The following is a 26,257-nucleotide window of genomic DNA, read 5'->3' as shown; positions in this document are numbered from 1 at the left end:
TCCTGCAGCCGGGGGCCCTGCTGGGCTGGGAGATGGAGCAGGAGACAGGGGGAAAGGGGCACTGCCTTCCTCCTCACCTGCCTGGAGGTCCCGGGGCAATTTCTGCTTCATCACAGCCTCCTCCTCTCTCCAGATAAGGCTTCGGAATCGGAAATTCTGCTTCGGGGTAAAAACAAGAGCTGGGTGTGTAAAAAACTGCATTGACTTGTTTGTTCATCAAGAGTGGGAAATTAGGATAGAGGAAAAATGTAGGGGTTGGGGCATGGAACTTGCAGGCTTGGGCAAGGCTGGTAACTGCAAGCAAATATAGTGAAACAATGTAATGACTATATATGTAAGAAAGATCTTGCAGGACTGGCTGAAACTGATAACCGGAGCAGAAGAGACCGATCACCCCGCTTGTGAAATCTGCTGTTGCCAGCCCAGTACAACGCAGAGGAGATAAGTATGTGAAACTCTCAAGAAAAGTATAAAAAGTGACTGAAGAGAGGGAGGGGTGTCAGGCCTTGGCGGAGCACAGACACCCCGGCTGCACACACTGCTGTTTGCTTGTTATCGCTTGCTGTAATTAATAAAATTCATAATTTATTTTAAAAGGTAGAATCAAATTATTTGCCTCAATTTATAACAAGTGCATTGCCTTTGAAGATCCCACAGGCCAAGTCCATACCGAGAAGCCACCGAGTGTCTGGTAGCCAGAAAATCGTCCAAAAATCACGCAGGAAACCCAAAAACCTCTCCCAGGAGTTCCCTGTTTCCAGTGTCCTTGCTTCGGGTTTAAGAGGGTCCCTCTTCCCACAGCTGCTGGGGGGTTCTGTGGGTCCGGGACATCTCCCGCCTGTCCCGGGTCCTGCTCAGCCATGCCGAGGGAGTTTTGGGCTGAGGGGCTTTGGGAGTCCCAGGGCTCATCCTCCTCTGATTCCAACGTGGCTCCCAGCTGTCCCTGGGCCCCCTTCTCCAGCATCCCCCCACTCCGCGCACTCACGCCTTCCCCCGCTCCCCGACAAGACTTTCAGGCTCCGCCCGCCCGCGCCCACTCATCCCCCGCCTCCACCACCCCTCCAGCCTGCCGCAGCCCCCCCGGCTCTGCTATCGCCCCTCTCCCCACGCCGGGGCTCCCGCCTTTCGTCCCCCGCCCCTCCCGCCCATCCCCAAAACCCATGGCCCGCCCGCCGCTCCGGCCCGAGCGCCACGTGGGCCCCGACAAATCCCCCCGGGGCCATTTACGGCTCAGCTCTGCACTCCGGCAACAGACAAAAACATCCCCTCCTCAGAGAAATTAAAACATTCCCCTCCCTGCGACACCGAAATCTGGGACATCACCGACATCTGGGATATGACTCCGCAATCGGCGGGGTCCAAACCTCACCAAACAAACCCCAACAAACCCCCCCCAAAAGAATCCCCTCCCGCAGCTGCCGCCACAGACTCGGGCCGAGCCTCCCCTCCCCGCTCACCTGCGGCACGCAGGGCAATGCGATGCTGCCGGGGCCAGCCGAGCTGCGGGCTCCGCGGGCTCGCCCTGCCACCCCGCAATGCTCCTTCCTTCCTCTGCTCCCCTCCTCCTGCTGCTCCTCTTCCCGCTCCTCCTGCTCCTGCTCCTCCCCTTCCTCTCTGCCGCTGCCCTTCCTCCCGCTCCTCCTCCTCCGCTCCCGCCCCGGAGCCCCCTTTCGCTCCCCCTCTGCCCCACGGCCGCAGCAGCAGCGGCTCTCGGGCAGGGCGAGAAACCCCCCGGAGCCCCCGGCGATGGGCAGGGGGCTCGGGGGCCCCCAGTGCAGACCCGTCCGTCCCGTGCCCCTCCCGCCCAGCCAAAATCCCGCTCCCGGGGCTCGCTGGATGCGAGCGGGCGGCGCAGGTGAGATGCAAGTGGGGAGCGCTGGGCGCTGCGGCTCTGCCCGGCAACTGCGGACTCACCGCTGAGCAGCGGTACAGATACATATTATAACATTGGTTTCTCGAAAATATTAAAAGGGCTTCTATAAGGGTTGTGTTAAAGTAACTCTGTTGTAAAAATATAGTTTTAATTTGTGTTGTTAATTAAGCTTAGTGAAATAGCTAATCTAGTCTGCTTGTGTTGCAATGCCTGCTTGGATGCGATCACATCCAAGGAACACAGGATGAGCACACCTGCTACAGGTATGCACCTCTCAGCACTCACCCTCTGAAGACAGCATGAACTAAGGCCCAAAGGTGAACGTTATGATAAAAATGGACTAAAATAATAACCAAGGAATCTGCATGCCCTAAAAAAGCAGACCTGAGGAGGAGATAAACTAAAATGTTCTTGGAATATGTAAATTAGATTTAGGAAAAGTTTACTTCCAATGTAAGTTTAATAAAATTCACTTTTATTAGATATTACAATAATTATTAGAATTATTAGAATTTTATAAACTTTACTTACAATTATAATATACCTTTAATACGGCATAATTGTTTATGAATATAGAACAGGCTGATGCATTGGAAATGGTATCTCAAGAAGGTTTCCAAAGTAGCAGGGGAGTTCTTGGCTATGTGTGAAGAAACAGCATGGCTATAACATCATTGCTCGATGGTTGTTGTCTCCTATTGTCCTTTATTAAACTTTTAAATTTTCACAGGACACTGGACGAGTGTTTCACAGGAAATTGGTCAGTGCGTCCTGTGGCAGGAATTGGGAAAGGCGCTGCGCTCTGCAAGTCTCCCCGGCAGCTGCCGAGTCCGAGCCAGAGATCTTTCCTAATTCTTTATGTCCCTGAGACCTCTTTCCTATTTCTCTACCTCACATTCCTTGGTCAATACTATCTTCAGTAAAATACATGTTCAAAAAAACACGTGGGTTGCGGTGCTGTGGTCTCATTTGCACCTTCCCTGGGGTAGAGGTGTCTCTCCCTCTGGGACTGCAGCCCACGGCCAGGGTCCCTACATATTCAGACTTAGGGTACACGGAATATTGCTTTGCATCTTTTGAGAAGTTTTGATGCTTAGGACACTGCTTTTAATCTTCAATTATGTGGAAACCTTCTAATATTTTGGGATTAATTGGAATCTAGGAGATTTAGGGGTCTCCCCATCAGGGGAACCACAGGAGGGGCTTCCACACCTTTTCCCCGCAGTCGTTCTGGGATTCTCTCAGGGATTCTCACTTTCCTTTTCTTCTTCCCACAGCTTTGAGCTGGGAATGGACTGCAAAATGTCCAGCAAAGCCACCTCTGCTGTCTGCTCTGGTAGCCTACCACACAGCTTCTGGACCTTGCCACTTGCCCCACCAGAGCTCCCTTGGGAAGCAGGGCAGAAGCAGCCCCTGGGAGCCTTGGGAATTCCCCTATTGGATCCATGGCACGCTCCCAAATGATCTGGAATTTCACTTTCCATGGCACGGCACTCCACGTCCCTCCCAAGAACCCTCAACTGCATCAAACCCACCATCCTCCACATGTTCCCCCCATGTCCCTGTCCCCCACGTGTCCCCACCCATGTCCGTGTCCCCTGACGTCCCCATCCACACCCGGATCGCCACCATATCCCCATTCATGGCTCTCCCCCTCCCCAGCTGCTGCGGTGCCGGATTCCCTCAGCCCGGTTCACTCCCGACGCCGTCGGAGAGAGCGGCCGCCCCCAGAAAGCTGCTGAACCTGGGCTGCGGCTGTGGGGCACAGATGCTCTACGGCACGGGGGGACTGCGACGAGAGGGGCACAAGGAACAGGGAGAGGTCTCCTGTGTGTTTTCCAAAGGGGATTATTCCCAGGGGGTCAGGGACAGAAAGACCCTGAACAAAGGCACACAACCACTGACATCCAGGGGAGGCCTTAGGGGCGGCACAGTCTTTAACCAGCTGCGAGAAACCTGGGCAGGAACACAAGGCGGGAATCCAATGTTTAACCCAAGAGGGGATCGCAGGGGAGGAGAACAACTGAAACCAATCCTTGGGGCCTCCTCCAAGGATACAAAATGGAGAGGGAAGTTTCTAGAGAAAGGGGCAGGCACGGGAAGGGAGTGACACTCAATGGGAGCAGGGACAGGGAACAAAAGGGCAGGACTTTGGGGAGAGGGACACCTTGGGCAAAAACACCAACATAGGAGAGATAGGAACAACACATAGGCAACAAATTTGCTATAAAAATAGAAAAGAGGGAGGGGGTTATAGAACTGACTATGAGGACCGAATGACAATCGAAAATACACACCACGACACCCACCAATGAACGTGTCGCTCATGTCTCCTTCCCATGTCCATGACTCCCCATATCACTGTCCAAGGCCATGTCCCCTTCAGCTCCTCTTGCATCCAGGTGCCCAAACAGAGCCAGGAACATGTGGAGACCACCAGCCAGTGAATCACTCAGCACCAGCACTGAGTCTCTGCCCAACGAGGGCCACTGTGCATCATCCCATGGGGGTCCTCCAATGGGGGATGGAGTTGGAGCAGCGCAAAAGGTCCTCCCGCAGACAGAGCACTTGTTGGGCTTCCCTTACTCCTGCCTCTCTTCCTGTTGCTTTACTGTAAAGGTCTGGGATACGCTCTTCCCACTCTTGGGACACTATTAGGGGCTCTCCCCAGTGTGGGTCTACTGAGGTGTGACTGAGTGGAGTTTTTCTTAAAGCCCTTCCTGCAATCGGGACAGTGGAAGGGCCTCTACTCTGTGTGAATCCTCTGATGCTTGAGGAGACGGTATCTGCTCTGAAACCTCTCCCCACACTCACAACACTCATAGGGCCTCTCCCCAGTGTGGGTCCTCTGGTGGACATTCAGGCTGATTCTCTGGTGAAAGCTTTTCCCACATTTCCTGCACTTGTAGGGCCTCTCCCCAGTGTGGATCCTCTGGTGCACTATAAGGTTACCTTTCTGACTAAAGCTCTTCCCACATTCCCCACATTTGTAGGGCTGCTCCCCGGTGTGGATCATCTGGTGCGTTATAAGGTGACCTTTCTGCCTAAAGCCCTTCCCACATTCCCCACATTTGTAGGGCTGCTCCCCGGTGTGGATCCTGTGGTGGACCTTCAGCATGGAGTTCTCCATGAAGCTCTTCCCACATTCTGAGCACATGTAGGGGCTTTCCCCAGTGTGCATTGCCTGGTGGATGATCAAGCGAGTGCTGTCACAGAAGCCCTTCCCACATTCCCCACATACATAGGGTCGTATCCCCGTGTGGATCATCTGGTGGCGGTGCAGGTGGGAGTTCCTCCTGAAGTTCTTCCCGCACTCCCCACACTCATAGGGCCGTTCATCAGTGTGGGTCCTCTTGTGGACGTTCAGCTGGGAGCTGATGCTGAACCTCATTCCACATTCCCCGCACTCGTAGGGCCTCTCCCCGGTGTGCGTCCTCTGATGCTGGACCAGGTGGTGTCTCAGGCGGAACCTCCTCCCACATTCCCCGCACTCGTAGGGCTGCTCCCCGATGTGGATCCCTTGGTGGTCTGTCAGGTGGGAGCTGAACTTGAAGCTCTTCCCACATTCCCCACACTTGTAGGGCCGTTCCCTAGTGTGGATCCTCTGGTGGCGAACCAGGAGGGAGCGCTTTTGGAAACTCTTCCCACATTCCAAGCACTTGTGGGACTTCGTGCCATCATCAAGCTTCTCATGGACCACCACCTCAGAGCCCTGGCCAGATCTCTGGCTGCCTTCCTCACACAGGGTGGGTCTTTCCTGCTCCGAGCACCCTGGGCTGGGTTTGCAGCCCCTCCTCCTGCAGGATCTCCGGGGCTTTTCCTCCCCGTTGGATTCCTGCACCAAGGAGCAACTCAAAAGGGCCTCAGCCACGAAGTTCTTCTGAAGGGATTTGTTCTTCCTGGTCTGCATCCTCAGCTGCTTGTCTAGGGGAGGAAGGACAAGGTGAGGATGGGATTTGCCTCCCTGCCAGAGGGAAGGGCAAGGAGATCCCCCCAGTGCCTCCCCAGCAGGAGAGCATCGGCAGCAGGGCTGTCCTGCAGCCGGGGGCCCTGCTGGGCTGGGAGATGGAGCAGGAGACAGGGGGAAAGGGGCACTGCCTTCCTCCTCACCTGCCTGGGGGTCCCGGGGCAAATTCCGCTTCAACACAGCCTCCTCCTCTCTCCAGATAAGGCTTCGGAATCAGAAATTCTGCTTTGGGGTAAAATCAAGAGTTGAGTGTGTAAAAAACTGCATTGACTTGTTTGTTCATCTAGAGTGTGAAATTAGGATAGAGGAAAAATGTAGGGGTTGGGGCATGGAACTTGCAGGCTTGGGCAAGGCTGGTAACTGCAAGCAAATATAGTGAAACAAAGTAATGACTTTATATGTAAGAAAGATCTTGCAGGACTGGCTGAAACTGGTAACCGGAGCAGAAGAGACCCATCACCCCGCTTGTGATATCTGCTGTTGCCAGCCCAGTACAACGCAGGGGAGGTATGTATGTGAAACTCTCAAGAAAAGTATAAAAAGTGACCAAAGAGAGGCAGGGGTGTCAGCCCTTGGCGGAGCACGGACACCCCAACTGCACCCAGTGCTGTTTGCTTGTTATCGCTTGCTGTAATTAATAAAATTAGTAATTGATCTTAAAAGGCTGAATCAAATTATTTGCCTCAATTTATAACAAGTGCATTGCCTTTGAAGATCCCACTGGCCAAGTGCATACCTAGAAGCCACCGAGTGTCAGGTAGCCACAAAATCCTCCAAAAATCAAGGAGGAAACCCAAAAACCTCTCCCAGGAGTTCCCTGTTTCCAGTGTCCTTACTTTGGGTTTAAGAGGGTCCCTCTTCCCACAGCTGCTGGGGGGTTCTGTGGGTCCGGGGCATCTCCCTCCTGTCCCGGGTGCTGCTCAGCCATGCAGAGGGGGTTTTGGGCTGAGGGGTTTTGGGAGTCCCAGGGCTCATCCTCCCCTGATTCCAACGTGGCTCCCAGCTGTCCCAGGGCCCCCTTCTCCAGCATCCCCCCCACTCCGCGCACTCACGCCTTCCCCCGCTCCCCGACAAGACTTTCAGGCTCCGCCCGCCCGCGCCCACTCATCCCCCGCCTCCACCACCCCTCCAGCCTGCCGCAGCCCCCCCGGCTCTGCTATCGCCCCTCTCCCCACGCCGGGGCTCCCGCCTTTCGTCCCCCGCCCCTCCCGCCCATCCCCAAAACCCATGGCCCGCCCGCCGCTCCGGCCCGAGCGCCACGTGGGCCCCGACAAATCCCCCCGGGGCCATTTACGGCTCAGCTCTGCACTCCGGCAACAGACAAAAACATCCCCTCCTCAGAGAAATTAAAACATTCCCCTCCCTGCGACACCGAAATCTGGGACATCACCGACATCTGGGACATGACTCCGCAATCGGCGGGGTCCAAACCTCACCAAACAAACCCCAACAAACCCCCCAAAAGAATCCCCTCCCGCAGCTGCCGCCACAGACTCGGGCCGAGCCTCCCCTCCCCGCTCACCTGCGGCACGCAGGGCAATGCGATGCTGCCGGGGCCAGCCGAGCTGCGGGCTCCGCGGGCTCGCCCTGCCACCCCGCAATGCTCCTTCCTTCCTCTGCTCCCCTCCTCCTGCTGCTCCTCTTCCCGCTCCTCCTGCTCCTGCTCCTCCCCTTCCTCTCTGCCGCTGCCCTTCCTCCCGCTCCTCCTCCTCCGCTCCCGCCCCGGAGCCCCCTTTCGCTCCCCCTCTGCCCCACGGCCGCAGCAGCAGCGGCTCTCGGGCAGGGCGAGAAACCCCCCGGAGCCCCCGGCGATGGGCAGGGGGCTCGGGGGCCCCCAGTGCAGACCCGTCCGTCCCGTGCCCCTCCCGCCCAGCCAAAATCCCGCTCCCGGGGCTCGCTGGATGCGAGCGGGCGGCGCAGGTGAGATGCAAGTGGGGAGCGCTGGGCGCTGCGGCTCTGCCCGGCAACTGCGGACTCACCGCTGAGCAGCGTTACAGATACGTATTGCAATATTGGCTTCTCGCAAATATGGAAAGGGCTTCTATAAGGGTTGTGATAAAGTAACTCTGTTATAAAAATATAGTTTTTGTTTGTGTTGTTAAGTAAGCTTAGTGAAATAGCTGATCTAGTGTGCTTGTGTTGCAATGCCTGCTTGGGTGGGATCCCATCCAAGGAACACAGGATGAGCACACCTGCTACAGGTATGCACCTCTCAGCACTCACCCTCTGAAGACAGCGTGAACTAAGGCCCAAAGGTGACGGTTATGATAAAAACGGACTAAAATAATAACAAAGGAATCAGCATGCCCTAAAAAAGCAGACCTGAGGAGGAGATATGCTAAACAGGTCTTGAAATATGTAAATTAGATTTAGGAAAAGGTTCCTTCCAATGTAAGTTTAATAAAATTCAGTTCTATTAGATATTCTAATAATTATTAAAATTATTAGAATTTTATAAACTTTACTTACAATTATAATATACCTTTAATACGGCATAATTGTTTATGAATATAGAACAGGCTGATGCATTGGAAATGGTATCTCAAGAAGGTTTCCAAAGTAGCAGGGGAGTTCTTGGCCATGTGTGAAGAAACAGCATGGCTATAACATCATTGCTCAATGGTTGTTGTCTCCTATTGTCCTTTATTAAACTTTTAAATTTTCACAGGAGACTGGACGAGTGTTTCACAGGAAATTGGTCAGTGCGTCCTGTGGCAGGAATTGGGAAAGGCGCTGCGCTCTGCGAGTCTCCCCGGCAGCTGCCAAGTCCGAGCCAGAGATCTTTCCTAATTCTTTATGTCCCTGAGACCTCTTTCCTATTTCTCTACCTCACATTCCTTGGTCAATACTATCTTCAGTAAAATACATGTTCAAAAAAATACGTGGGTTGCGGTGCTGTGGTCTCATTTGCACCTTCCCTCGGGTAGAGGTGTCTCTCCCTCTGGGACTGCAGCCCACGGCCAGGGTCCCTACATATTCATACTTAGGGTACACGGAATATTGCTTTGCATCTTTTGAGAAGTTTTGATCCTTAGGAGGACACTGCTTTTAATCTTCAATTATGTGGAAACCTTCTAAGATTGTGCGATGAATTGGAATCTAGGAGAATTAGGGGTCTCCCCAAGAGGGGAACCACAGGAGGGGCTTCCACACCTTTTCCCCGCAGTCGTTCTGGGATTCTCTCAGGGATTCTCACTTTCCTTTTCTTCTTCCCACACCTCTGAGCTGGGAATGGGCTGGAAATGTCCAGCAAAGCCACCTCTGCTGTCTGCTCTGGTAGCCTACCACACAGCTTCTGGACCTTGCCACCTGCCCCTGCACAGCTCCCTTGGGAAGCAGGGCAGAAGCAGCCCCTGGGAGCCTTGGGAATTCCCCTTCTGGATCCGTGGCACACACCGAAGTGCTTTGGAATTTCACTTTCCATGACACGGCACTCCACGTCCCTCCCAAGAACCCTCAACTGGATCAAACCCACCATCCTCCACATTCCCTGGGAGTTCACCCCATGTCCCCCCCATGTCCCTGTCCCCCACGTGTCCCCACCCATGTCCGTGTCCCCTGACGTCCCCATCCACGCCCGGATCGCCACCATATCCCCATTCATGGCTCTCCCCCTCCCCAGCTGCTGCGGTGCCGGATTCCTTCAGCCCGGTTCACGCCCGACGCCGTCGGCAAGAGCGGCCGCCCCCAGAAAGCTGCTGAACCTGGGCTGCGGCTGTGGGGCACAGATGCTCTACGGCACGGGGGGACTGCGACGAGGGGGGCACAAGGAACAGGGAGAGGTCTCCTGTGTGTTTTCCAAAGGGGCTTATTCCCAGGGGGTCAGGGACAGAAAGACCCTGAACAAAGGCACACAACCACTGACATCCAGGGGAGGCCTTAGGGGCGGCACAGTCTTTAACCAGCTGCGAGAAACCTGGGCAGGAACACAAGGCGGGGATCCAATGTTTAACCCAAGAGGGGATCACAGGGGAGGAGAACAACTGAAACCAATCCATGGGGCCTCCTCCAAGGATACAAAATGGAGAGGGAAGTTTCTAGAGAAAGGGGCAGGCACGGGAAGGGGCTGACACTCAATGGGAGCAGGGACAGAGAAGAATAGTGCAGGTCTTTGGGGAGCGGACACCTTGGGCAAAAACACCAACATAGGAGAGATAGGAACAACACATGGGCTACAAATTTGCTCTAAAAATAGAAAACGGGGAGGGGGTTATGGAACTGACTACTAGGAACGAATGACAACTGAAAGTAGACACCGCGACACCCACCCATGCCCGTGTCGCCCATGTCTCCTTCCATGTCCATGACTCCCCATATCACTGTCCAAGGCCATAGCCCCTTCAGCACCCCTTTCATCCAGGTGCCCACACAGAGCCAGGAACATGTGGAGACCACCAGCCAGAGGATCAGCAGCACCATGGATCACCAAGTCTCTGCCCAATGAGGACCACTGTGCATCATCCCATGGGGGTCCTCCAATGCGGGAAGGAGTTGGAGCAGCACCCAAAGCTCCTCCTGCACACGGAGCACTTATTGGGTTTCCCTTACTGCTCCCTCCCTTGCTGTTGATTCACTGTGAATGTCTGGGATATGCTCTTCCCACTCTTGAGATACTGTTTAGACTCTTCCCAGTGTGGATCCACTGGTGGGTGAGGTGAGTGGAGATTTTCTTAAAGCCCTTTCATCAGTCAGGGTAGCGGAAGAGCCTCTATTCTGTGTGAATCTGCTGATGCTTGAGGAGACGGTATCTGCTGTGAAATTTCTCCGCACACTCAGAACACTCATAGTGCTTCTCCCCAGTGTGGATCCTCTGGTGGGCAATCAGGTTGGATCTCTGGCTGAAGCTCTTCCCACATTCTGAGCACTTGTAGGGGCAATCCCCAGTGTGCATTGCCTGGTGCATGATCAGGTCAGAGCTGTCACGGAAGCCCTTCCCACATTCCCCACACACATAGGGTCGTATCCCCGTGTGGATCATCTGGTGGCGGTTCAGGTGGGAGCTCTTTGTGAAGCCTTTCCCACATTCTCCACATTTATAGGGCCGTTCCCCGGTGTGAATTCTCTGGTGGCGGATCAAACTGGAGCTCAGCCTGAAGCTCTTCCCACATTCCCCACACTCGTAGGGCCGTTCCCCACTGTGGATCCTCTGGTGGACGATCAGGTGGGAGCTGACACTGAAGCTCTGTCCACATTCCCCACACTCGTAGGGCCGTTCCCCAGTGTGGACTCTCTGGTGGCACATCAGATCAGAGGTGTCCCTGAAGCTTTTCCCACATTCCCCACATGTGTAGGGCCGTTCCCCGGTGTGGATCTTCTGGTGGCGGTACAGGTGGGAGCTGATTCTAAAGCTCTTCCCACATTCCCCGCACTGGTGGATCTTCTTACCATCATGGGACTCCTTTTGGACCACCACCTCAGAGCCCGGGCCAGATCTCTGACTCTCTCCCTCCCATAGCGGGGGCATTTCCTCCTCAGAGAACACTGGGCTGGGTTTGCAGCCCCTGCTCCTGTGGGATCTCCGTGGCTTTTCCTCCCCATTGCATTCCTGCGCTCTCAAGACACTCAAAAAGGTCTCTGCCATGACGTTCTGCTGGGGGAATTTGTCCTCCCTAGTCACCATCCCCAACTCCTTGTCTGGGGGAGGAAGGACAAGGAGAGGATGGGATTTGCCTCCCTGCCAGAGGGAAGGAGATTCCCCCAGTGCCTCCTCCGCAGGAGAGCATCGGCAGCAGGGCTGTCCTGCAGCCGGGAGCTGGGAGATGGAGAAGGAGAGAAGGGGAAATTGGCCCTGATTTCCTCCTCAACTCCGTGGGTGTCCTGGGGCAATTTCTGCTTCAACACAGCCTCCTCCTCTCTCCAGATAAGTCTTGGGAACGGGAAATCCTGCTTTGGAGGAAAAACAAGAATTGAGTGCATTGCCTTTGAGGGCCCCACTGGCCAAGTCCATCCCTACAAGTCAGCGAGTGTCTGGTAGCCAGAAAAACCTCCAAAAATCAAGGAGGAAACCAAAAATCCTCTCCCAGGAGTTCCCTGTTTCCAGTGTCCTTACATATGTTTTTTGAGGTCCCCCTTCCCACAGCTGCTGGGGGGTTCTGTGGGTCCGGGGCATCTCCCTCCTGTCCCGGGTGCTGCTCAGCCATGCCGAGGGGGTTTTGGGCTGAGGGGATTTGGGAGTCCCAGGGCTCATCCTCCCCTGATTCCAACGTGGCTCCCAGCTGTCCCAGGGCCCCCTTCTCCAGCATCCCCCCACTCCGCGCACTCACGCCTTCCCCCGCTCCCCGACAAGACTTTCAGGCTCCGCCCGCCCGCGCCCACTCATCCCCCGCCTCCACCACCCCTCCAGCCTGCCGCAGCCCCCCCGGCTCTGCTATCGCCCCTCTCCCCACGCCGGGGCTCCCGCCTTTCGTCCCCCGCCCCTCCCGCCCATCCCCAAAACCCATGGCCCGCCCGCCGCTCCGGCCCGAGCGCCACGTGGGCCCCGACAAATCCCCCCGGGGCCATTTACGGCTCAGCTCTGCACTCCGGCAACAGACAAAAACATCCCCTCCTCAGAGAAATTAAAACATTCCCCTCCCTGCGACACCGAAATCTGGGACATCACCGACATCTGGGACATGACTCCGGAATCGGCGGGGTCCAAACCTCACCAAACAAACCCCAACAAACCCCCCAAAAGAATCCCCTCCCGCAGCTGCCGCCACAGACTCGGGCCGAGCCTCCCCTCCCCGCTCACCTGCGGCACGCAGGGCAATGCGATGCTGCCGGGGCCAGCCGAGCTGCGGGCTCCGCGGGCTCGCCCTGCCACCCCGCAATGCTCCTTCCTTCCTCTGCTCCCCTCCTCCTGCTGCTCCTCTTCCCGCTCCTCCTGCTCCTGCTCCTCCCCTTCCTCTCTGCCGCTGCCCTTCCTCCCGCTCCTCCTCCTCCGCTCCCGCCCCGGAGCCCCCTTTCGCTCCCCCTCTGCCCCACGGCCGCAGCAGCAGCGGCTCTCGGGCAGGGCGAGAAACCCCCCGGAGCCCCCGGCGATGGGCAGGGGGCTCGGGGGCCCCCAGTGCAGACCCGTCCGTCCCGTGCCCCTCCCGCCCAGCCAAAATCCCGCTCCCGGGGCTCGCTGGATGCGAGCGGGCGGCGCAGGTGAGATGCAAGTGGGGAGCGCTGGGCGCTGCGGCTCTGCCCGGCAACTGCGGACTCACCGCTGAGCAGCGGTACAGATACATATTATAACATTGGCTTCTCGCAAATATTAAAAGGGCTTCTATAAGGGTTGTGTTAAAGTAACTCTGTTATAAAAATATAGTTTTTCTTTCTGTTCTTAATTAAGCTTAGTGAAATAGCTGATCTAGTGTGCTTGTGTTGCAATGCCTGCTTGGGTGGGATCACATCCAAGGAACACAGGATGAGCACACCTGCTACAGATATTCCAACTATCAGCACTCACCTTCTGAAGACAGCGTGGACCAAGGTCCAATGGTGAAGGTTATGATATAAATGGTCTAAAACCATAACCAGGGAATCCGCTTGCCCAAAAAAGGCAGACTTGAGGAGGAGATATGCTAAACAGTTCTCGGAATATGTAAACTAGATTTGGAAAAGTTTACATATAAGTTTAATAAAGTTTACTTTTAATAGTTATTCTAATAATTTCTAGAATTTTATAAACTTTACTTACAATTATTATATAATTCTACTTATATTATGGCATAATTATTTATGAATATGCAACAGGCTGATACATTGAAAATGGTATCTCAAGGATGTATCCCAAATAACGGGTGCTCTTGGCTATGAATGAAGACACAGCATGGATGTTACATCTTCGCTTCATGGTTGTTGTCTCCTATTGTCCTTTATTAAACTTTTAAATTTTCACAGGAGACTAGACTTGTGTTTCACAGGAAATTGGTCAGTGCGTCCTCTGGCAGGAATTGGAAAAGGCGCTGCGCTCTGCGAGTCTACCTAGCAGCTGCCGAGTCCGAGCCAGAGATCTTTCCTAATTCTTTATGTCCCTGAGACCTCTTTCCTATTTCTCTACCTTACATTTCCTGGTCAATACTATCTTAATTAAAATATATGTTCAGTAAAATCCATGGGTTGCGGTGCTGTGGTCTCATTTGCACCTTCCCTGGGGTAGAGGTGTCTCTCCCTCTGGGACTGCAGCCCATGGCCAGGGTCCCTACATATTCATACTTAGGGTACACGGAATATTACTTTGCATCTTTTGAGAAGTTTTGATCCTTAGGTGGACACTGCTTTTAATCTTCAATTATGTGGAAACCTTCTAATATTTTGGGATGAATTGGAATCTAGGAGATTTAGGGGTCTCACCATCAGGGGAACCACAGGAGGGGCTTCCACACCTTTTCCCTGCAGTCGTTCTGGGATTCTCTCAGGGATTCTCACTTTGCTTTTCTTCTTCCCACAGCTTTGAGCTGGGAATGCGCTGGAAAATGTCCAGCAAAGCCACCTCTGCTGTCTGCTCCGGTAGCCTACCACACAGCTTCTGGACCTTGCCACCTGCCCCTGCACAGCTCCCTTGGGAAGCAGGGCAGAAGCAGCCCCTGGGAGCCTTGGGAATTCCCCTATTGGATCCATGGCACGCTCCCAAAACACAAGGAATTTCACTTTACATGGCACGGCACTCCACGTTCCTCCCAAGAACCCTCAACTGGATCAAACCCACCATCCTCCACATTCCCTGGGAGTTCACCCCATGTCCCCCCCCATGTCCCTGTCCCCCACGTGTCCCCACCCATGTCCGTGTCCCCTGACGTCCCCATCCACGCCCGGATCGCCACCATATCCCCATTCATGGCTCTCCCCCTCCCCAGCTGCTGCGGTGCCGGATTCCTTCAGCCCGGTTCACTCCCGACGCCGTCGGCGAGAGCGGCCGCCCCCAGAAAGCTGCTGAACCTGGGCTGCGGCTGTGGGGCACAGATGCTCTACGGCACGGGGGGACTGCGACGAGGGGGGCACAAGGAACAGGGAGAGGTCTCTGTGTGTTTTCCAAAGGGGCTTATTCCCAGGGGGTCAGGGACAGAAAGACCCTGAACAAAGGCACACAACCACTGACATCCAGGGGAGGCCTTAGGGGCGGCACAGTCTTTAACCAGCTGCGAGAAACCTGGGCAGGAATACAAGGCGGGAATACAATGTTTAACCCAAGAGGGGATTGCAGGGGAGGAGAACAACTGAAACCAATCCTTGGGGCCTCCTCCAAGGATACAAAATGGAGAGGGAAGTTTCTAGAGAAAGGGGCAGGCACGGGAAGGGGCTGACACTCAATGGGAGCAGGGACAGGGAACAAAAGGGCAGGACTTTGGGGAGAGGGACACCTAGGGTAAAAACACCAACATAGGAGAGATAGGAAAAACTCATAGCCAATAAAATATGCTATAACCATACAAAATAGGGGAGCAGTTATAAAACTGGTTACTAGGAGCAAATGACAATCCAAAACAAACACCGTAATGTCCACCTCCATCCATGCCCATGTCACCCATATCTCCCTCCATGTCCATGACTCCCCATATCACTGTCCAAGGCCATGTCCCCTTCAGCTCCTCTTGCATCCAGGTGCCCACACAGAGCCAGGAACATGTGGAGACCACCAGCCAGTGAATCACTCAGCACCAGCACTGAGTCTCTGCCCAACGAGGGCCACTGTGCATCACCCCATGGGGGTCTTCCAATGGGGGATGGAATTGGAGCAGCGCAAAAGGTCCTCCCGCACACAGAGAACTTGGTGGGCTTCTCTTACTCCTGCCTCTCTTCCTGCTGCTTTACTGTAAAGGTCTGGGATACGCTCTTCCCACTCTTGGGACACTATTAGGGGCTCTACCCAGTGTGGATCGACTGATGGGTGACTGAGTGGAGTCTTTCTTAATGGCCTTCCTGCAATCGGGACAGTGGAAGGGCCTCTACTCTGTGTGAATCCTCTGATGCTTGAGGAGACGGTATCTGCTCTGAAACCTCTCCCCACACTCACAACACTCATAGGGCCTCTCCCCAGTGTGGGTCCTCTGGTGGACACTCAGGCTGGTTCTCTGGTGAAAGCTTTTCCCACATTTCCTGCACTTGTAGGGCCTCTCCCCAGTGTGGATCCTCTGGTGAACAATCACGCTGGAGTAGTGTCTGAAACTCTTCCCACAGTCCTCACACTCATAGGGCCTCTCCCCAGTGTGGATCCTCTGGTGTGTTATAAGGTTACCTTTCTGCCTAAAGCTCTTCCCACATTCCCCACATTTGTAGGGCTGCTCCCCGGTGTGGATCCTCTGGTGGACCTTCAGCATGGAGTTCGCCATGAAGCTCTTCCCACATTCTGAGCACATGTAGGGGCTTTCCCCAGTGTGCATTGCCTGGTGGATGATCAGGAGAGTGCTGTCACGGAAGCCCTTCCCACATTCCCCACATACATAGGGTCGTATCCCCGTGTGGATCATCTGCTGGCGGTGCAGGTGGGAGCTCCTCCTGAAGCCCTTCCCACACTCCCCACACTCATAGGGCCGTTCATCAGTGTGGGTCCTCTGGTGGACGAGCAGCTGGGAGCTGACGCTGAACCTCATTCCACATTCCCCGCACTCGTAGGGCCTCTCCCCGGTGTGGGTCCTCTGATGCTGGACCAGCTGGTGTCTCAGGCGGAACCTCCTCCCACATTCCCCGCACTCGTAGGGCTGTTCCCCGGTGTGGATGCTTTGGTGGTCTGTCAGGTGGGAGCTGAACTTGAAGCTCTTCCCACATTCCCCACACTTGTAGGGCCGTTCCCCACTGTGGGTCCTCTGGTGGCAGACCAGGTGGGAGCGCTTTTGGAAACTCTTCCCACATTCCAAGCACTTGTGGGACTTCGTGCCATCATCAAACTTCTCATGGACCACCACCTCAGAGCCCTGGCCAGATCTCTGGCTGCCTTCCTCACACAGGGTGGGTCTTTCCTGCTCAGAGCACCTTGGGATGGGTTTGCAGCTCCTCCTCCTGCAGGATCTCCGGGGCTTTTCCTCCCCGTTGGATTCCTGCACCAAGGAGCCACTCAAAAGGGCCTCAGCCACGAAGTTCTTCCGAAGGGATTTGTTCTTCCTGGTCTGCAGCCTCAGCTCCTTGTCTAGGGGAGGAAGGACAAGGAGAGGATGGGATTTGCCTCCCTGCCAGAGGGAAGGGCAAGGAGATCCCCCCAGTGCCTCCCCAGCAGGAGAGCATCGGCAGCAGGGCTGTCCTGAAGCCGGGGGCCCTGCTGGGCTGGGAGATGGAGCAGGAGACAGGGGGAAAGGGGCACTGCCTTCCTCCTCACCTGCCTGGGGGTCCCGGGGCAATTTCTGCTTCATCACAGCCTCCTCCTCTCTCCAGATAAGGCTTGGGAATCGGAAATTCTGCTTCGGGGTAAAAACAAGAGTTGAGTGTGTAAAAAACTGCATTGACTTGTTTGTTCATCAAGTGTGAAATTAGGATAGAGATAAAATGTAGGGGTTGGGGCATGGAACTTGCAGGCTTGGGCAAGGCTGGTAACTGCAAGCAAATAATGTGAAACAATGTAATGACTGTATATGTAAGAAAGATCTTGCAGGACTGGCTGAAACTGGTAACCGGAGCAGAAGAGACCCATCACCCCCCTAGTGATATCTGCTGTTGCCAGCCCAGCACAACGCAGAGGAGAAAAGTATGTGAAACTCTCAAGAAAAGTATAAAAAGTGAATGAAGAGAGGGAGGGGTGTCAGGCCTTGGCAGAGCACGGACACCCCGGCAAAAACAGGCACCGTTTTGCTTATCGCTTGCTGTAATTAATAAAATAGGTAATTTATCTTAAAAGGCTGAATCAAATTATTCGCCTCAATTTATAAATTTATAACAAGTGCATTTCCTTTGAAGATCCCACAGGCCAAGTCCATACCTAGAAGCCACCGAGTGTCTGGTAGCCACAAAATCCTTCAAAAGTCAAGGAAGAAAACCAAAAACCTCTCCCAGGAGTTCCCTGTTTCCAGTATCCTTACTTTTGGTTTATGATGGTCCCTCTTCCCACAGCTGCTGGGGGGTTCTGTGGGTCCGGGGCATCTCCCGCCTGTCCCGGGTCCTGCTCAGCCATGCCGAGGGGGTTTTGGGCTGAGGGGATTTGGGAGTCCCAGGGCTCATCCTCCCCTGATTCCAACGTGGCTCCCAGCTGTCCCAGGGCCCCCTTCTCCAGCATCCCCCCACTCCGCGCACTCACGCCTTCCCCCGCTTCCCGACAAGACTTTCAGGCTCCGCCCGCCCGCGCCCACTCATCCCCCGCCTCCACCACCCCTCCAGCCTGCCGCAGCCCCCCCGGCTCTGCTATCGCCCCTCTCCCCACGCCGGGGCTCCCGCCTTTCGTCCCCCGCCCCTCCCGCCCATCCCCAAAACCCATGGCCCGCCCGCCGCTCCGGCCCGAGCGCCACGTGGGCCCCGACAAATCCCCCCGGGGCCATTTACGGCTCAGCTCTGCACTCCGGCAACAGACAAAAACATCCCCTCCTCAGAGAAATTAAAACATTCCCCTCCCTGCGACACCGAAATCTGGGACATCACCGACATCTGGGACATGACTCCGGAATCGGCGGGGTCCAAACCTCACCAAACAAACCCCAACAAACCCCCCAAAAGAATCCCCTCCCGCAGCTGCCGCCACAGACTCGGGCCGAGCCTCCCCTCCCCGCTCACCTGCGGCACGCAGGGCAATGCGATGCTGCCGGGGCCAGCCGAGCTGCGGGCTCCGCGGGCTCGCCCTGCCACCCCGCAATGCTCCTTCCTTCCTCTGCTCCCCTCCTCCTGCTGCTCCTCTTCCCGCTCCTCCTGCTCCTGCTCCTCCCCTTCCTCTCTGCCGCTGCCCTTCCTCCCGCTCCTCCTCCTCCGCTCCCGCCCCGGACCCCCCTTTCGCTCCCCCTCTGCCCCACGGCCGCAGCAGCAGCGGCTCTCGGGCAGGGCGAGAAACCCCCCGGAGCCCCCGGCGATGGGCAGGGGGCTCGGGGGCCCCCAGTGCAGACCCGTCCGTCCCGTGCCCCTCCCGCCCAGCCAAAATCCCGCTCCCGGGGCTCGCTGGATGCGAGCGGGCGGCGCAGGTGAGATGCAAGTGGGGAGCGCTGGGCGCTGCGGCTCTGCCCGGCAACTGCGGACTCACCGCTGAGCAGCGGTACAGATACATATTATAATGTTGGCTTCTCGAAAATATTAAAAGGGCTTCTATAAGGGTTGTGTTAAAGTAACTCTGTTGTAAAAATATAGTTTTTATTTGTGTTGTTAATTAAGCTTAGTGAAATAGCTGATCTAGTGTGCTTGTGTTGCAATGCCTGCTTGGGTGGGATCCCATCCAAGGAACACAGGATGAGCACACCTGCTACGGATATTCCAACTATCAGCACTCACCTTCTGAAGACAGCGTGAACTAAGGCCCAATGGTGAAGGTTATGATATAAATGGTCTAAAACCATAACCAGGGAATCCGCTTGCCCAAAAAAGGCAGACTTGAGGAGGAGATATGCTAAACAGTTCTCGGAATATGTAAACTAGATTTGGAAAAGTTTACATATAAGTTTAATAAAGTTTACTTTTAATAGTTATTCTAATAATTTCTAGAATTTTATAAACTTTACTTACAATTATTATATAATTCTACTTATATTATGGCATAATTATTTATGAATATGCAACAGGCTGATACATTGAAAATGGTATCTCAAGGATGTATCCCAAATAACGGGTGCTCTTGGCTATGAATGAAGACACAGCATGGATGTAACATCTTCGCTTGATGGTTCTTGTCTCCTATTGTCCTTTATTAAAGTTTTAAATTTTCACAGGAGACTAGACTTGTGTTTCACAGGAAATTGGTCAGTGCATCCTCTGGCAGGAACAGGAAAAGGCACTGCGCTCTGCGAGTCTCCCCAGCAGCTGCTGAGTCCGAGCCAGAGATCTTTCCTAATTCTTTATGTCCCTGAGACCTCTCCTATTTCTCTACCTCACATTTCCTGGTCAATACTATCTTCAATAAAATGCCTGTTCAATAAAACCTGTGGGTTCTGGTGCTGTGGTCTCATTTGCACCTTCCCTGGGGTAGAGGTGTCTCTCCCTCCTGGGACTGCAGCCCATGGCCAGGGTCCCTACATATTCAGACTTAGGGTACACGGAATATTACTTTGCATCTTTTGAGAAGTTTTGATGCCTAGGACACTGCTTTTAATCTTCAATTATGTGGAAACCTTCTAATATTTTGGGATGAATTGGAATCTAGGAGATTTAGGGGTCTCACCATCAGGGGAACCACAGGAGGGGCTTCCACACCTTTTCCCCGCAGTCGTTCTGGGATTCTCTCAGGGATTCTCACTTTCCTTTTCTTCTTCCCAGAGGTTTGAGCGGGGAATGGGCTGGAAAATATCCAGCAAAGCCACCTCTGCTGTCTGCTCTGGTAGCCTACCACACAGCTTCTGCACCTTGCCACCTGCCCCTGCACAGCTCCCTTGGGAAGCAGGGCAGAAGCAGCCCCTGGGAGCCTTGGGAATTCCCCTCTTGGATCCATGGCACGCTCCCAAATGATCTGGAATTTCACTTTCCATGGCACGGCACTCCACGTCCCTCCCAAGAACCCTCAACTGCATCAAACCCACCATCCTCCACATTCCCTGGGAGTTCACCCCATGTCCCCCCCATGTCTCTGTCCCCCACGTGTCCCCACCCATGTCCGTGTCCCCTGACGTCCCCATCCACGCCCGGATCGCCACCATATCCCCATTCATGGCTCTCCCCCTCCCCAGCTGCTGCGGTGCCGGATTCCTTCAGCCCGGTTCACTCCCGGCGCCGTCGGCGAGAGCGGCCGCCCCCAGAATGCTGCTGAACCTGGGCTGCGGCTGTGGGGCACAGATGCTCTACGGCACGGGGGGACTGCGACGAGGGGGGCACAAGGAACAGGGAGAGGTCTCCTGTGTGTTTTCCAAAGGGGCTTATTCCCAGGGGGTCAGGGACAGAAAGACCCTGAACAAAGGCACACAACCACTGATATCCAGGGGAGGCCTTAGGGGCGGCACAGTCTTTAACCAGCTGCGAGAAACCTGGGCAGGAACACAAGGCGGGGATCCAATGTTTAACCCAAGCGGGGATCACAGGGGAGGAGAACAACTGAAACCAATCCTTGGGGCCTCCTCCAAGGATACAAAATGGAGAGGGAAGTTTCTAGAGAAAGGGGCAGGCACGGGAAGGGGCTGACACTCAATGGGAGCAGGGACAGGGAACAAAAGGGCAGGTCTTTGGGGAGAGGGACACCTAGGGGAAAACCTCCAACACAGGAGAGATAGGAACAACACATAGGCAACAAATTTGCTATAAAAATAGAAAAGACGGAGGGGGTTATAGAACTGACTACTAGAACGGAATGACAATCCAAAACACACACCACGACACCCACCCATGCCCGTGTCACCCATGTCTCCTTCCATGTCCATGACTCCCCATATCACTGTCCAAGGCCATGTCCCCTTCAGCTCCTCTTGCATCCAGGTGCCCAAACAGAGCCAGGAACATGTGGAGACCACCAGCCAGTGAATCACTCAGCACCAGCACTGAGTCTCTGCCCAACGAGGGCCACTGTGCATCATCCCATGGGGGTCCTCCAATGGGGGATGGAGTTGGAGCAGCGCAAAAGGTCCTCCCGCACACAGAGCACTTGGGCTTCCGTTACTCCTGCCTCTCTTCCTGTTGCTTTACTGTAAAGGTCTGGGATACGCTCTTCCCACTCTTGGGACACTATTAGGGGCTCTCCCCAGTGTGGGTCTACTGAGGTGTGACTGAGTGGAGTTTTTCTTAAAGCCCTTCCTGCAATCGGGACAGTGGAAGGGCCTCTACTCTGTGTGAATCCTCTGATGCTTGAGGAGACGGTATCTGCTCTGAAACCTCTCCCCACACTCACAACACTCATAGGGCCTCTCCCCAGTGTGGGTCCTCTGGTGGACATTCAGGCTGATTCTCTGGTGAAAGCTTTTCCCACATTCCCTGCACTTGTAGGGCCTCTCCCCAGTGTGGATCCTCTGGTGCACTATAAGGTTACCTTTCTGACTAAAGCTCTTCCCACATTCCCCACATTTGTAGGGCTGCTCCCCGGTGTGGATCATCTGGTGCGTTATAAGGTGACCTTTCTGCCTAAAGCCCTTCCCACATTCCCCACATTTGTAGGGCTGCTCCCCGGTGTGGATCCTGTGGTGGACCTTCAGCATGGAGTTCTCCATGAAGCTCTTCCCACATTCTGAGCACATGTAGGGGCTTTCACCAGTGTGCATTGCCTGGTGGATGATCAAGCGAGTGCTGTCACAGAAGCCCTTCCCACATTCCCCACATACATAGGGTCGTATCCCCGTGTGGATCATCTGCTGGCGGTGCAGGTGGGAGTTCCTCCTGAAGTTCTTCCCGCACTCCCCACACTCATAGGGCCGTTCATCAGTGTGGGTCCTCTGGTGGACGATCAGCTGGGAGCTGACGCTGAACCTCATTCCACATTCCCCGCACTCGTAGGGCCTCTCCCCGGTGTGGGTCCTCTGGTGCTGGACCAGGTGGTGTCTCAGGCGGAACCTCCTCCCACATTCCCCGCACTCGTAGGGCTGCTCCCCGATGTGGATCCCTTGGTGGTCTGTCAGGTGGGAGCTGAACTTGAAGCTCTTCCCACATTCCCCACACTTGTAGGGCCGTTCCCTAGTGTGGATCCTCTGGTGGCGAACCAGGAGGGAGCGCTTTTGGAAACTCTTCCCACATTCCAAGCACTTGTGGGACTTCGTGCCATCATCAAGCTTCTCATGGACCACCACCTCAGAGCCCTGGCCAGATCTCTGGCTGCCTTCCTCACACAGGGTGGGTCTTTCCTGCTCCGAGCACCCTGGGCTGGGTTTGCAGCCCCTCCTCCTGCAGGATCTCCGGGGCTTTTCCTCCCCGTTGGATTCCTGCACCAAGGAGCAACTCAAAAGGGCCTCAGCCACGAAGTTCTTCTGAAGGGATTTGTTCTTCCTGGTCTGCATCCTCAGCTGCTTGTCTAGGGGAGGAAGGACAAGGAGAGGATGGGATTTGCCTCCCTGCCAGAGGGAAGGGCAAGGAGATCCCCCCAGTGCCTCCCCAGCAGGAGAGCATCGGCAGCAGGGCTGTCCTGCAGCCGGGGGCCCTGCTGGGCTGGGAGATGGAGCAGGAGACAGGGGGAAAGGGGCACTGCCTTCCTCCTCACCTGCCTGGGGGTCCCGGGGCAATTTCTGCTTCATCACAGCCTCCTCCTCTCTCCAGATAAGGCTTCGGAATCAGAAATTCTGCTTAGGGGTAAAATCAAGAGTTGAGTGTGTAAAAAACTGCATTGACTTGTTTGTTCATCAAGAGTGGGAAATTAGGATAGAGGAAAAATGTAGGGGTTGGGGCATGGAACTTGCAGGCTTGGGCAAGGCTGGTAACTGCAAGCAAATATAGTGAAACAAAGTAATGACTTTATATGTAAGAAAGATCTTGCAGGACTGGCTGAAACTGGTAACCGGAGCAGAAGAGACCCATCACCCCGCTTGTGATATCTGCTGTTGCCAGCCCAGTACAACGCAGGGGAGGTATGTATGTGAAACTCTCAAGAAAAGTATAAAAAGTGACCAAAGAGAGGCAGGGGTGTCAGCCCTTGGCGGAGCACGGACACCCCAACTGCACCCAGTGCTGTTTGCTTGTTATCGCTTGCTGTAATTAATAAAATTCATAATTTATTTTAAAAGGTAGAATCAAATTATTTGCCTCAATTTATAACAAGTGCATTGCCTTTGAAGATCCCACTGGCCAAGTGCATACCTAGAAGCCACCGAGTGTCAGGTAGCCACAAAATCCTCCAAAAATCAAGGAGGAAACCCAAAAACCTCTCCCAGGAGTTCCCTGTTTCCAGTGTCCTTACTTTGGGTTTATGATGGTCCCACTTCCCACAGCTGCTGGGGGGTTCTGTGGGTCCGGGGCATCTCCCGCCTGTCCCGGGTGCTGCTCAGCCATGCCGAGGGGGTTTTGGGCTGAGGGGTTTTGGGAGTCCCAGGGCTCATCCTCCCCTGATTCCAACGTGGCTCCCAGCTGTCCCTGGGCCCCCTTCTCCAGCATCCCCCCACTCCACGCACTCACGCCTTCCCCCGCTCCCCGACAAGACTTTCAGGCTCCGCCCGCCCGCGCCCACTCATCCCCCGCCTCCACCACCCCTCCAGCCTGCCGCAGCCCCCCGGCTCTGCTATCGCCCCTCTCCCCACGCCGGGGCTCCCGCCTTTCGTCCCCCGCCCCTCCCGCCCATCCCCAAAACCCATGGCCCGCCCGCCGCTCCGGCCCGAGCGCCACGTGGGCCCCGACAAATCCCCCCGGGGCCATTTACGGCTCAGCTCTGCACTCCGGCAACAGACAAAAACATCCCCTCCTCAGAGAAATTAAAACATTTCCCTCCCTGCGACACCGAAATCTGGGACATCACCGACATCTGGGACATGACTCCGCAATCGGCGGGGTCCAAACCTCACCAAACAAACCCCAACAAACCCCCCAAAAGAATCCCCTCCCGCAGCTGCCGCCACAGACTCGGGCCGAGCCTCCCCTCCCCGCTCACCTGCGGCACGCAGGGCAATGCGATGCTGCCGGGGCCAGCCGAGCTGCGGGCTCCGCGGGCTCGCCCTGCCACCCCGCAATGCTCCTTCCTTCCTCTGCTCCCCTCCCGCTGCTCCTCTTCCCGCTCCTCCTGCTCCTGCTCCTCCCCTTCCTCTCTGCCGCTGCCCTTCCTCCCGCTCCTCCTCCTCCGCTCCCGCCCCGGAGCCCCCTTTCGCTCCCCCTCTGCCCCACGGCCGCAGCAGCAGCGGCTCTCGGGCAGGGCGAGAAACCCCCCGGAGCCCCCGGCGATGGGCAGGGGGCTCGGGGGCCCCCAGTGCAGACCCGTCCGTCCCGTGCCCCTCCCGCCCAGCCAAAATCCCGCTCCCGGGGCTCGCTGGATGCGAGCGGGCGGCGCAGGTGAGATGCAAGTGGGGAGCGCTGGGCGCTGCGGCTCTGCCCGGCAACTGCGGACTCACCGCTGAGCAGCGGTACAGATACATATTATAACATTGGCTTCTCGCAAATATTAAAAGGGCTTCTATAAGGGTTGTGTTAAAGTAACTCTGTTGTAAAAATATAGTTTTAATTTGTGTTGTTAATTAAGCTTAGTGAAATAGCTGATCTAGTCTGCTTGTGTTGCAATGCCTGCTTGGATGCGATCACATCCAAGGAACACAGGATGAGCACACCTGCTACAGGTATGCACCTCTCAGCACTCACCCTCTGAAGACAGCGTGAACTAAGGCCCAATGGTGAAGGTTATGATAAAAATGGACTAAAATAATAACCAAGGAATCTGCATGCCCTAAAAAAGCAGACCTGAGGAGGAGATAAACTAAAATGTTCTTGGAATATGTAAATTAGATTTAGGAAAAGTTTACTTCCAATGTAAGTTTAATAAAATTCACTTTTATTAGATATTACAATAATTATTAGAATTATTAGAATTTTATAAACTTTACTTACAATTATAATATACCTTTAATACGGCATAATTGTTTATGAATATAGAACAGGCTGATGCATTGGAAATGGTATCTCAAGAAGGTTTCCAAAGTAGCAGGGGAGTTCTTGGCCATGTGTGAAGAAACAGCATGGCTATAACATCATTGCTCGATGGTTGTTGTCTCCTATTGTCCTTTATTAAACTTTTAAATTTTCACAGGAGACTGGAGGAGTGTTTCACAGGAAATTGGTCAGTGCGTCCTGTGGCAGGAATTGGGAAAGGCGCTGCGCTCTGCAAGTCTCCCCGGCAGCTGCCGAGTCCGAGCCAGAGATCTTTCCTAATTCTTTATGTCCCTGAGACCTCTTTCCTATTTCTCTACCTCACATTCCTTGGTCAATACTATCTTCAGTAAAATACATGTTCAAAAAAACACGTGGGTTGCGGTGCTGTGGTCTCATTTGCACCTTCCCTCGGGTAGAGGTGTCTCTCCCTCTGGGACTGCAGCCCACGGCCAGGGTCCCACATATTCAGACTTAGGGTACACAGAATATTGCTTTGCATCTTTTGAGAAGTTTTGATCCTTAGGACACTGCTTTTAATCTTCAATTATGTGCAAACCTTCTAATATTTTGGGATTAATTGGAATCTAGGAGATTTAGGGGTCTCACCATCAGGGGAACCACAGGAGGGGCTTCCACACCTTTTCACCGCAGTCGTTCTGGGATTCTCTCAGGGATTCTCACTTTGCTTTTCTTCTTCCCACAGCTTTGAGCAGGGAATGGGCTGGAAAATGTCCAGCAAAGCCACCTCTGCTGTCTGCTCTGGTAGCCTACCACACAGCTTCTGGACCTTGCCACCTGCCCCTGCACAGTTCCCTTGGGAAGCAGGGCAGAAGCAGCCCCTGGGAGCCTTGGGAATTCCCCTC

At 54.7% G+C, this 26,257-nt stretch overlaps 3 protein-coding genes and 2 long non-coding RNA genes across 5 annotated transcripts in view; 1 reads left to right on the top strand and 4 right to left on the bottom strand.

Moving 5' to 3' along the window:
* Positions 1-760, bottom strand: part of LOC110473149 (uncharacterized) — a 28,657-nt gene extending 27,897 nt beyond the window's left edge. Inside the window, exon 1 of the mRNA XM_077789518.1 lies at positions 78-760. Coding sequence (XP_077645644.1) covers positions 78-201 — 124 coding nt within the window. The 5' untranslated portion in view covers positions 202-760. The remainder of the gene's footprint in view (positions 1-77) is intronic.
* A 1,567-nt stretch (positions 761-2,327) lies between these two features.
* LOC144247866 (uncharacterized) lies at positions 2,328-9,486 on the bottom strand. The gene is made up of 2 exons (XR_013341346.1): positions 9,142-9,486; positions 2,328-3,234 (listed from the first exon to the last, which is right to left on the bottom strand). It is a non-coding gene; the product is annotated as an uncharacterized LOC144247866 (long non-coding RNA).
* LOC144247858 (uncharacterized) lies at positions 4,083-7,506 on the bottom strand. The gene is made up of 3 exons (XM_077789522.1): positions 7,363-7,506; positions 5,984-6,062; positions 4,083-5,797 (listed from the first exon to the last, which is right to left on the bottom strand). Exon 3 carries the CDS (start codon positions 5,781-5,783, stop codon positions 4,620-4,622), a length of 1,164 nt encoding a protein of 387 aa, XP_077645648.1. The 5' UTR covers positions 5,784-5,797; positions 5,984-6,062; positions 7,363-7,506; the 3' UTR covers positions 4,083-4,619.
* LOC144247865 (uncharacterized) lies at positions 7,567-8,733 on the top strand. Its single transcript, XR_013341345.1, has 2 exons — positions 7,567-7,760; positions 8,509-8,733. It is a non-coding gene; the product is annotated as an uncharacterized LOC144247865 (long non-coding RNA).
* A 533-nt stretch (positions 9,487-10,019) lies between the features above and the next one.
* Positions 10,020-24,548, bottom strand: LOC110471019 (uncharacterized). Its single transcript, XM_077789467.1, is given in 10 exon segments — positions 10,020-11,639; positions 13,276-13,330; positions 15,061-15,079; positions 15,621-16,932; positions 17,119-17,200; positions 18,501-18,945; positions 19,203-19,205; positions 21,534-22,845; positions 23,032-23,110; positions 24,409-24,548. Coding segments are annotated over 9 exon segments (4,353 nt in total). The 5' UTR covers positions 23,066-23,110; positions 24,409-24,548; the 3' UTR covers positions 10,020-10,548.
* Between the last annotated feature and the right edge of the window lie 1,709 nt (positions 24,549-26,257).

The sequence above is a fragment of the Lonchura striata genome, chromosome 34 (genome assembly GCF_046129695.1).
Source record: "Lonchura striata isolate bLonStr1 chromosome 34, bLonStr1.mat, whole genome shotgun sequence".
In the NCBI taxonomy this organism is placed as follows: domain Eukaryota; kingdom Metazoa; phylum Chordata; class Aves; order Passeriformes; family Estrildidae; genus Lonchura; species Lonchura striata.
Note: the sequence above shows the minus strand (reverse complement) of the source record. Positions and strands in the feature narration are given on the sequence as shown.

What these genes read in the sequence shown, in the direction of transcription:
- LOC144247858 (XM_077789522.1), bottom strand. Translation starts at nt 5,783, where the DNA reads ATGCAGACCAGGAAGAACAAATCCCTTCAGAAGAACTTCGTGGCTGAG.